Source organism: Amblyomma maculatum, chromosome 1 (assembly GCF_055883805.1).
Source record: "Amblyomma maculatum isolate TAMU_Amacu chromosome 1, ASM5588380v1, whole genome shotgun sequence".
NCBI classification, from domain to species: domain Eukaryota; kingdom Metazoa; phylum Arthropoda; class Arachnida; order Ixodida; family Ixodidae; genus Amblyomma; species Amblyomma maculatum.
In genome coordinates, this window is record NC_139344.1 from 221,541,011 (window position 1) to 221,553,039 (window position 12,029).

The 12,029-nt window shown below is 40.7% G+C and overlaps 1 protein-coding gene across 1 annotated transcript in view; it reads left to right on the plus strand.

The window, feature by feature from the left end:
• The window catches only part of LOC146205683 (uncharacterized), a 53,312-nt gene extending 43,358 nt beyond the window's left edge, over window positions 1–9,954 (plus strand). The window contains exon 5 of the mRNA XM_084590346.1: window positions 392–9,954. Within this exon, the coding sequence (XP_084446472.1) occupies window positions 392–958 (567 nt within the window). The 3' untranslated portion in view covers window positions 959–9,954. The remainder of the gene's footprint in view (window positions 1–391) is intronic.
• Window positions 9,955–12,029: the final 2,075 nt, after the last annotated feature.

Below are 12,029 nucleotides of genomic sequence, written 5' to 3' on the forward strand. Positions count from 1 at the left end.
TATAAGCATCTTAACTCCTAGGAGGTGGCAGCACCTCCCAGGAAGCACGTGTCTTCAGTAGGCTGCGAAATTTTAAATAGAAGTTGGCACCATTCTTGTATAGCAGAAGTCTGTATGGGACAGAACTCCACCACTGTAGATGTATGACAAAAACCACCATCTTGAATGCAATACCAGCATTTCACACTGCACGGTTCAGTGGTATCTCTGTTGAGTTACAAAGATGGGAGGGATGACATTCATGCACAGTGGGGTGCCGTCTAGCAGACTGCTAAATCTTGCTTTGGGGGACATCAGGTTAGGCCAGATTTTCTGCTCTCTTTGCGGCCTCTCTGTCTTTAACTTTTGGTTGTTTTCTATACTTTCTCTGCTCTGCTTGTGTTGCCTGCAGGACCTGACGCAGGCACCGATACCAGCACAAAACCTGATGAGTCCGTCGCCACACAAAGGCCGTGGTCGCCCTCCTGCTGTAACACGGGCCTCAGAGGTTGTGGCCAACTGTGCTGCAGCGTGCAACTGTCATGCCTACTATGACAACTACACTGCTCAGCAGCAGCAGCAGCAGCAGCAGCTGCCAGCACACCAGCAGCCACTGCACCTGCAAACGCCCAGCCATCTCCAGCCAGCACACCAGCAGCAGCAGGAGCTGCAGCGACACCAGCAGGAGATTCAGCGGCACCAGCAGGAGTTGCAGCAGCAGGAAATGCAGCAGCAGCAACAGCAGCAGCAACAACAACAGCAGCAGCAACAGCAGCAGCAACAGCAGCAGCAGCAACAGCAGCAGCAACAGCAACAGCAAGCAGACCAGCAGGCCCAGCCGCAGCAGCAGCAACAGCCACAACAGCAGCAGCCACAACAGCAGCAGCAACAGCAGCCACCGCCCCAACAGCCTCAGCAAGACATTCAGCAGCAGCAGCAACAGCAACAGCCACCACCACCACGGGAGTCCCAGCCATGATGGGGGCACATGGAGGGTGCCATTGGTTTATGCCTCCCTCTTTTCATTTTCAACTCTGCTGTTTCTGGCTGGGGGCAGGGTGTCTCGAATCAGTTAGCACCTTGAAAAGCATCTTAAAGAAGCCTTTAAGCCATAGAAGAACATACTAGATGCTAAATGTTGCCTAGAGAGAGGCAGAGTATCGAGGACCTTGCCTTCATGCTTATGAAAGTCTGTGAATTTCAAGACTGCCCTTTATTTTCAGTTTAGGGCTGGTTGTTCTTTCTTTTTTTTCATACCCTTTTTGGAAGTTCGACATTCTTCTTATAGTTCTGCTTGTCACTAACAGTTAAGTTACATTGATTTCTTGCACCAAGATGGCTACAACAAATTTTTTTCCCTTTTTTTTTTGTTGGTGGTGTCTTTGCCAAGAAGAATGCTTTCTTTTATTTTTACTTGAGGGTGCTGGTTCTCAATAATATTTGGTAAGGTGGCACTCCAGGTAATTTGTGTTTTTTCAGCTTAAAATGCTTTTGGGCCACTGAAAACAAAGGTGACTTGTTTTATTCAATGTTGGTATGCCTTCTCAATCACAAGTTGAACAAGCTACTTAAGGCCACTTTTTTCTTTACTCTGCTGCTCTATGGCAGCCTAGCATTAGTGGAAGTTATCTAGCATGCACGTATCTGGCATTGAGACAAGGATTGTATATAGCAGTGTAGTTGCTACTCTTAGCAATACTTAGCTGTGTCTTCTTCCTGTGGTGGTTTTGCTGTCTCTCTTTCTCTTTGATTTTTTGTTCATTGTAAGGAGGGCGATGATTTGGTATGTGTGTTATTCGGTATGTATGCCATCGGAAGGTAAAGAAAGAAATGTGAACTGTTTGGTATTCTAAGGATGGGAAATGCCTCGTTCAATGACCTTGCAAAAATACTGCAATGAAAAAGTTAATATCCTTTGTTTGAAGGGAACCTGAAACAATTTTTATGGTCATTATCTGATGATATGTCTTTCAAGGAGGTTGTTGTGAGCATTGAAGTCAAGTTTGAGAGCTCTGCATGAGCCCTGTAATTTATAGCTTTTAAAAGTTACGGCCCTCAATATGATATCTCGCACATTTCAGCTGCCCCTACCTGTTCGGTGCCAAGCATGCATGTAGGTTGATTTCATTTGGGTAAGCCTTGTTATTAGGCTTGCCCAGGTGATGTCACTAATGTTTATAGTGTAATATTTTAAATGCAGCTGAGTACTAAAGCTCTTTTAGTGGTATTTTCTTGCTTAATGTTTAAATCCAAATAAAGACAGAAAAAGGTGCGTATCTTCAAGTCAGTGCAGTGCTTCTGCCATAAAAGGAAATCTGCTTGCAAAACCATGCGGTGCATTCTTGTATTCGTTGGGAGTTTTCTGCTCTGTAACGAACTAGCCTTGCTGCATGGCTGGATGGTGAGCAGCAGCTTTCTTGGTTGACATGGAAGGATCACGATAAGGCATATACCATCTTTGCCAAAAGTAACCAGGCTGCATGTTTTGCTTCTTGCTTGTATTGTAAAGCCAACATGGTTTTACAGAGCATCACAACTTGTTACGAAGTGAAGACAGGAGCTTGTCTTTACTTTGCATATATTTGCAGCTTTACAAGTGGTTGGAATTCTCTACTACCCGACTGAGAAGCGGAACCCGCTGCCTGGTTACTTTTGGCAAAGACGGTACATCGTATTTGTAGCTATGTTTCGGATTCTAGGTTTACGGTGAGCCACAAATGACAGTGGAGAGATTGGTTGCACTAAGAAAAGTGTTCACATTGTCTTGTCCTTACTTATGAACATCCTTTTTTGCATAATCCATCTCTGCATTGTTATGAACCAACTTGTCGAAAGCACATCCTACTGAATTACAAGTTAGAACACTGTCAGAATTAACAGGTTCTTTACTCGGTTGGCTTGGACACTGCACCATCCAGCAGGTAAATCTTTGCCATCTTACTGATTCAGTGCTTGTCTTTGTTCGGCTACAGAAACTTGTGTCATGGGATGATGTCATCTCATCAGGATGTGTCAAATGAGGGTGAAAGCCACGGTGTAGGTGGGTAGCATTTAATTGCGTACTGCTGTTAACAGAGAGTACACAAAGTTCAAATTCTTGTGTGAAAATATTTGCTTGAGTAGTGGCCTTCACATACCTAAATTAACCAGACAAATCTAGTATAAACTGTTTCAGGATCTCTCTCATGTGTCGGAGTAGGTTTCTCACAGCCTTTGAGAAGCACCAACTGGTGAAAGCTTTGGTGACTTTTCCTTCTGAGCTGGTCAGTGATGCGAACATTGTTTCTGCACAAATCAAAATAGTAGTTCCTAGAAAAGAATGCAAACCAATTATTTTGTTCTCGACTGCATAGAGAATGTAAAAAAAAAGGTCTTAATGTTTCTTGTAATGGCTAGCTACTTTTTTCTTTTAGCTACTTTTTCTTTTCACCTTTTATTGCGACAGCAGGTGTTTCTTACGGCAGCATAACCTCGCTTTTAAGTTTTACCTTACAGAGATGTAGTGCTTGTGTGTAGACATTCGCTTTATGCAAATACAGTAAATGGTTCATGCCTTATTTTATGTACTGAGTGTTGCTGCTTGGCTTGTGAAAGTTGTGTCTGTCAAAGTTGTGTCATTCTGTTGGAACCCAAAAGTTGTCATTTGCATTTTAGACATTTACTCGAGTTCAAACTGCAGCTGCCTGCTTTTATTTTGTCTGTAGTGTATTATTTAGTGTTGTTGTGAAGGGCTTAGCTGAGTTGCAGATAGATGTACAGCTCTACTGTAAAGGTGTTTGCCAGCTGACTTTATGCAGGTGAGCTACAGCCCTAAATAGAACAGAATTGGGGGAAGAGAAGTTATGTTCTTGTATTCCACTCGGTGATTCAAAGTGTCGCCCAGAACTTGCAGTGGAGCACAATATCTGTCACAGTCCAATCAGATAAATTTGTCTAATAGATTTGAATTCAAATCGCCAATTTAAACATGTTTGCGGAGGAAGAGAACTTTTGCTCTGGTTTGCTGATTGGAACAGGCCATTAGGTTCCTTCAGTTACATTGTTCTCTCAAGCATGAGGTGACACATAAAAATGCATACTGTAGTGAAAATAAATCTCAGTGTGTTTAAAATTACTGGTGGCAGTCAAAACCATTTGCAGCAGCTTTCATTTCCACTCTGATGGTCATAAGTGTATGGTTTGGGATAGAATCAAGGACGAAAGCTTTTCTCCCCATATTCGTTTGGTACCAAGTGGGCACCCTGTTGGGCAGCTTACTACAAAATCTGCGTGAGTTGTGTGTGAGCCTCAGCATACAAGCTGAATTTTATGCCTTTTTTTTTTAAAGGTCGTTACTGTTTTTTTTTTTTTTCCATGAAATGTCTCGTGGTTGAAGTTTAGTGCTTGCTGTCATTTTGTCTGCTGCTTAATCATATTAAATCAAAAAATACTGAATATATAAGCCTCCATGTTTGTTCTCAAAGCATTTTGATTTCATGCGTGCATCAGTAGAGAAGTAATGCAGTGCTTCATATTGCCTTGTGACCGTATGTGTCATTTTCTTGCTCTTTTCTCTTGTATCCACTGTTTGCTTCTGCTTTGGGCTGTCAATGCTTAAGTGTTATTCTGATGTGTCAAAATGTGTGTCAGGATTTTTTGTGTTGTAGTGTCTTGGCGTGCTTGTTGTGTATACAACATTAAGATATGCATTATGCATTTCTTGTTCAGCTTACTCGCATGTGCTGTCATGCTTGTACATTCCACCTGTGGACCGTTTTGTTGTGTGCAGAGTACATCTTAAAAAAAATTTGATCGATTTGTTCAGGTGGGTGTATGAAATTTTTTCACAAGAATGTGTCTGTGCTGCAAGTTGGAGCTATGTACAATATGAAGGCTGTGTGGGAAATGCTTTTCATCAGGCTGTAGGCACCTAGCTAGTGTACACTAGATTTTACCTTGCCCTTGTAACCCATTTTTCAGTAGTTGTCACGGTTATTGCTTTAATGGTTTAAGCACTTAAGTTGACCCTGAAATTATGTTTTTTGGTTACCTGTTGTCATTCTAGTGCTGTTAAGAAACCTAATGTATCAGTCCTGCTAAGTTCACATGTTGGTTGCATGGTAGCCTTTGTGCATTTGTCTGGACCCTTTATTAGTGCAGCAGAAGAGGCACTACTATATTTTATTATTTGCTTCTTTCCTGACCTCTTTTTCTGCTGCCAATTTCCTGGGCCTTGGTGCACAGTGAGGGTATCTAAACAGAGGCCCTTCCCCTCATTTATAAATATGCTGAACACATATAGAGATGCTGTTTCCATCCCATCTCATCATCTCCTGAAGATCTGGACACAGTTTCCCCTTGCAATTTTTTTCTAGCTATATCACTGACTGGACCACTTGTGAAACTCATTTTTGCACTTGACGTACATTTAGAATAAGCAACCTGGAGACGTTAAAGTTTTGATTGAAGCACGAATGCACAATTTATTCACTTGGGGCTTGCTTGTAGTTTGATAATGCATCTGCAAGACTCCATGGCACTTTGTGTTTGCGTACAAAAAAGCTGCTAGCATTTTACCTATTTTTTTCTCCTAGTCTTGTTAAAGAAATTAAAGCTGCAGTGTATTCCTATTGGATGTTTAAAATACACGCTTAAGGCTAATTTAAGGTTGACATTGATGCTTAACATGTAACAGCCATGCCGGAAAGATATTGACGTTTTGCCTTACGTTTGCAGTGTTTTGCAAGCCTTTTTACTGTCAGAGTGCTGTGGTAGAATATAGTGGCTGTGTTGTCTGATGCACGTATCTTAGGTACTAAGGTTGCAGATGATTGAATGCTTGGCCATGGCTAAAGGCACTGATGTGATGCGTCTAGGCAAGAAGGAAATGCTTTTGGTTTTGTATATCTCCCAGCGTTGAGATTAATTTACTATGCTACTACTATCTTTCCACATTTATTGTTTGTTGAGCTTTGTGCTGATTTTAGAAAACATTAGGGTCCTTGATTAGCTCATTACTGGTGCAGAACTGCCTCAAAACTTTAGTATAGGTATGGAGCCTGCCATTGTAAAAGGTATCCCAGATGCAAATGGATGAACCGTTGTTCAATGAGCCGCCTCCCGCAGAGCCCTGTATGTGGCAAGAGTTTGGCTAGCCACCTGATGATGTTCTCTGCTTTTGTCATTGTCAATGAAGCATGCCTCGTTTGTATGCTTAAAGGTTCTGTGCAATGGTGTTTGAGATAACTGTAGAATGTGTACCATACATAGAGCAAAGGCTGTTGAGCCTTCATGCCATGTACAACTCATTTAAAGTGTGTTGATAATTTACAGATAATTTTGAAACTTCCTATTGCTGCGCCTTGAGGCAACATCTGGTGCTAGTCTTTACATAAATTCTTGCTTCAAATTTGTAAGGCACACGTGACGTCGAGTGATGGGGTGTCATTGGCTCATCAAAAATCACGGTAAAAGCTCGTAGATGAAGCAGACAAAGGAGACAGCGTGCACAACTGACTAGAGACCTTGTTCTCTTTCACTCTCTCCCATATTGTACCATAGCGGGGGAGCGAGCAGAAAGAAAAAAAGAGCAAACAACCAAATATTTAGTGGATCTCGCTACTCAGCCACAGGGCCCTGGTCCAGCCCTTGTTGCGGCATGGTAAGGATAGCAGATGGGCAAAATTATTCTGGAGCCTTTCACTGCGGCCCCTCTGATCTCTCCTTTCACTCTTTTCTTCATACTTTTTCTCATGGCATGTTCTAAGTGTCCACTGGAAAGTGAGACAGCTACTGGACACTTTCGTTTCCTCAAAAATCAGTTTTACTGGGCTGAGGCGGATGGGGGATGCTTTCATGGGTGGAGTTTCTTTCTGGCCTGTAATCTTTTCCATCTCGATTTATTTGCCATAGCAAACGAATTGAGATGGAAAAGGCCGAAGGCTGATTTTAATTGGCGATATCTGAGATACTACATAAGCAAGACCAAAACTTTTTGCAGTCGGATGATGGGTGATTCGTGTTGGTACTGCAGCTTTTATGCTTGGTGGAAACTGTGAGGCTGCTTCCATTTGTGACCGACTCTCCATATCGAAGGCTGTGCACACCATTCGGCGTGGCTTTGCGTAATTGCTTGGAATCACCTAGGAAGCTATTCCATGATCATATTAAAGATATTATGGACACCATTATGGTCAGTTTTTGTCCATATGCTCATTGCATTTTTTCGGCTGGTTAACTTAAAAGCATTTATTATTTATTTTATTCTTATTGAATCTGCATTGCTCTGTAAAATATACATTGCACGGGAATACGTTCCAGCTGAGGGAAATATGAGTACACATTTTTTTTTTTTAAATATAATTTTGCTCTACTTGGATTGTGGCAGAGTGACATACTAAGGTCCTTGGAAAGTATTGCCACAAAGCATTGTATGTAATTGCAAGCTTTGAGTGGATGTGATGGTCAAGTGTGGGTGTGAGACTGTTTTGTGGGGTAATTTGTTTGATGTAAACTTTCCTATGTACTTGTAATGCCTATATAAATGCAATTTCATGTGTGCACAGTATTCAGTGCAAAATTTAATATGAATTTTTCTGCTTTTTTCTGGTTTAGCGTGCAGAGGAGTTCATATATTATTGCTTGTGCATGAGAGTGTGTGCACTTTTACTTTATTTTTTTTTTCTTTCTTTATGCAGACTGATGTTTGGCCAATTTTTATTTTCACATGGAAAGCAAAACTTTAAGATAGCTGCAGTAATATATATTTAAGACTTTCTGCAACTATAATTTCCCTGCTGTTTATCTTGCCATAAGAGTTACCTCTGCAGTAGGTACAGGTTACGTGGTATCTTTAACTCTAACGAAAAGTTGGAAACTAATGCAGCTCTATTACTTTTTATTTTTTCTTTTTCAACGACTTGTTGTTTGGAATTAGGCACAATTCAGTAATCCACTTTTATTACTTGCATTTAGTGCACTCCGTTTCACACTTGGTGTGCAATACTGTTAAAGCTAGCATGCCTATTAGCTGTGGGTATGTTTGTGCCCGAGAGTAGTTCACCATCAGTGCAAAGTAGATAACTCTAAATGTCAGTTGAAGCAGGGAATGCATCAGCTGAATGCTTGACTGCCATAACTGGCCAAACATCTTCCATTGTGACAATGTTCAAGTACCATGAATTGCATGGCTAGACATGTTACCCTGTACCTTGCCGCGGTTTCGTCCTGCCTGTCACGGAGGCCTTTAGAAGTAGAAGTGACATACGGAGCAATGATTTGCCTTATCACTCACACTACGTACGTAGCCTCCACAGCATTGTACGCCAAGATTGAAACGGAGTGTAAATTGCTTCGTGTGATTTTTGCAGGGTTTGATGCCTGTAATGAATAGGTTTAACTGTGGCATTTTGCTTGTGCTGTATTTAGTTTGCAAGAAACAAGTAACAGTGAATGGGCTTAGAACAATGGCATTTGTCAATGACCTTATAGTCATCTTATACTCATTGCATTCTTGCACTGAACTAACTGCATGTGAACCTGTGCTGCAGAGCACATTCCATGTTTTGATCTGTTATAGTCATTGGAGGGCTGATTGGTTTATCAATTGCAGCTAATGTCGTGGCTTTCCAGAACTGCTTTACCTGTATTTTCTTAGCATCACCGTGCTGCACTCCAGGGGTGGACCTATCGGTCACGCTTGGAGAAAATGCTTTGGGGGAGGAGTGGGGAGGGGTCTCATTTGTACCATGCATTTCTTCTTATTTTTTTTTTTTCGAACAAATTATTTTCAGAGTAGTTTTCCTGTGGGAAATTTCTTGCTTGGGGAAGGGGATGCCTCCTCCCCTCTTGTCCTAAGCCTGCCCTGGTTGTATTCTTTGATTTCCTGCATAGTGTACACTAGTGTTGGGCACTATGTGGTTGTAAGGTCATCTAGTCTGTTGTTAAAGACAGCTGCGGTTTTTGTGATTTTGCATAAATTTTCACCTTGATGTCTCCTAAATTTAGATCTTGTGGCTTTAAAGCTGCATCTGTAATCTCCGTGTCGCAAAACAAGTGTACTGTGATAATAACGAGAACTATTGGCCTCGTCTTAGATGTCTGCACCTCTTTTTTTCGTGTGTTGAGATCTCAAAACATTTTCCTTGGATTTCTAGTCGTATTGCCTGTTTTCTAAACTTCATCTCAGTGGTACTGTCACTTCTGGCCTAGCTGCCAAAAATGTGTTGGCTTCCTATTCAGTACTCACTGTGTATAACTGCTTGATTCCTTGCACTCTTTGCTTAGAAAGGACTTTCAGCATCTTCTCGAGTAGCTTTTAAGGCGTGTGTAATTGCAGTGGCGAATTGCAGAGCTGGACATGTAGTAAAGGAGAAATGTATTGGATATAGTTACTCGAATGTTTAATTAGCAACTTTTCTGTTACTTTCACATGCTGCACATTGTTAGCTTCATCAGCAATGCTAACTCTAGTAACCTGCTTTAAATGTTATGTACACTTCCGTGCTTCTTTTGGCTTCCCACCCTCTGCGCTTTCCTCATGCCTTTCACTTCATGATTGAAAGTTGTTGCTAGTAGCCCTGACGGAAATAAAAGAAAAAGTAATGCCTCTAGGACTTTGCTGCATCTGGCAACCTACAGTTTTTCATTGCAACTAAACTGGTTACAGTTTAGCGCTTGCCTTGCTTATGTTATGCTGAAGTACAAGATCTCATAGTAAGATTGAGTTGGGTCCTTTTTTTCCCACTGGTTTGATTCCTAGTATGTCTAGAGTGGGTCATTTTGTGTACACACCAGCAATAGTATTCTTGCCCTTTTATTCACTTGAGTGGAATATTGAGGACGTATCAGCTGTATGCAAGAATTTTTAAGACCTGCAGTTTGTAGTTTTTGCATGGTGTGATGTTTATTGTTTTGTGATTGTCCCAATTTCCTTTTGTCATGCGAATATCATGCATTTGTAAAGGGAAGGGTTTTTTTTTTTTTTTTTTTCAACATTGCAAGCTAGGAAAACAAGTAGACTGTAGGACTTGCGGCTGGTTGTTGATCACACCGTGATGTAATAAACCTACTCTTTTGCTTGTTGCTCTGCTTGGATGCATGAAAACAGTGATATTTTACATTTTTTCTCTTGCATTGCATATGCAATGGTGACAGCTTAGTAAACGTTTCGTTTCAAGCTACATTGTGCCAAACTGTTTATTTTGCATTTGCTTTTGCTTCTGGTATTATAGCAGTAAACAATAAAGGGTGTTCGTGCTGAGATTAAATTGTCAGTTTGTTTTTGTTTTTTTTGTTCTTTTAGTGTCTATTACACTATTGATAGTAGGTTTGGTACAACCAAACTGTTTTGTGCCTCACTATCACTCTCACAGTTACACAACTATACAATGATGCTGTGATTGCACTGGAAAACATGTGGCCATGTTAAGGTGCACCTTTGGTTGAAATATGTGTAAGAGCATGATCCTGATTTCTGAAGTGGTTATTCCTTGTCATGTAACACTCCATAGTTGCTAGCTGCAGTAAAGGTTAAGGGAAAGTTTATTAGCAGTCTTTCAGATTAAAAACACATCGCTCATCACGGTGAAAAGTGACCCGGCATCTTTAACCCTCAATCACATCTATGACACAACGGCCTGATACAGTATGCGTGAGCTTTTAGAATTGATAATTACAGTCATATGTGATCTCAACACTATAGAGTATATCTTTAGGTTCATTTAGCTGATGTGCCTGTCCTTCAGATTTGCACAGTTTTTTTTTTTTTTTTTTTTTCATTGGAGGCAATTCACTTTTATAAATGCCTGGTGAAAGCGTTCATATTCTTCTTTTTGCAAGTTGTTTGCAGAAGGTCAATATATGGGCCAATCTAAATCGTGTGCACTGCATAATAGTGCTCCTATGCACCTGCTCTCACTGATGGCACAGACGTTAGGAGCACAGTCATGTGCGCACTGTCCTGATTGGCCCATATTGGCATATCTTTCTGGTGCTGCAGACAGCCTGTGAGTATATAGCAACACCGATTTGTGACATAAGCAAGATGGGGTGCTTCTGTTGTCCTCCAGCTGGGTCAACTGGGGTGAGAAGTAAGCATAGCACTAATAGGAATACATAAAAACATTTTCAAACTAGTTTTTCGATATCTTAGTGCTGCTGTAATGTCCCTTTGTCGAGTGCAGCTGTGAACATTCTGAAACATGAAAAGTGTGAAGCATCATTTTAAATTGGTGTATTTGTTGCTGAAACAAATTCTGTGAGAGTCGGAATTATGATCCATAGAAACGTGAGCAAAACTTGCTGAAAGTGTCTTTTTCATTTTGCAAAGCACCTATGGTGGTGGCCAGTTTGAAAATTTGGCAAGTGCTTTGAAAAAGAGTAACAATCTATGCTAAGTCGTTTAAAAAGTGGTCTATTTTTAAAATGCCCTTATGTATGTGCGTTGTGAAGATGGACATAACCCAGAAAGCTAGTTACCTATCTGCTTAGTGTTTCTGAATCTTGCAAGCTCTGTATTCTGTAGTCAGAAATGCAGCCTCAGATGCTACATTCCCTAGCAAATACTGCCTTTCCAATGAATTCGTATTCCCAGTTAAAAGTCCAATTTAATTGGTCAGTCTGAAGTTCCAGTTGGAACTTATCTCTAATTGGAGCTCCTAATCGTTTAGTATACTATACTTCAGATGATTTCATTTGAAATTTGTATTCCCATTTGGAGTCCCAAATCATGGTAATATGGTAACATCAGGTTCTCGCTAACCTTGCAGTTGGGATGGAAATTTTCCAATTGGGAAGTTTAATTTGAAGACAATGATTTCTTTTAACCAGATCTTTATATTTCACTCCACAAAGATGCATTAGTGAACGGTAGATTCATCTAAATAAGCATATTGGCAGGTTAATCTGCTGAATTGTTTTATCTCTTCTACCATCAATGTAGGCAGTAAGATGAAATATTTGTCCGACAATCAATTGTCATGGGCTCCAGCAGGAGGATTTTGCAAATGAAGTAAAAATATGTACAAGACGTTGTTTGGTGGGTATAATATGGATCTTATCTTTGTACCCAG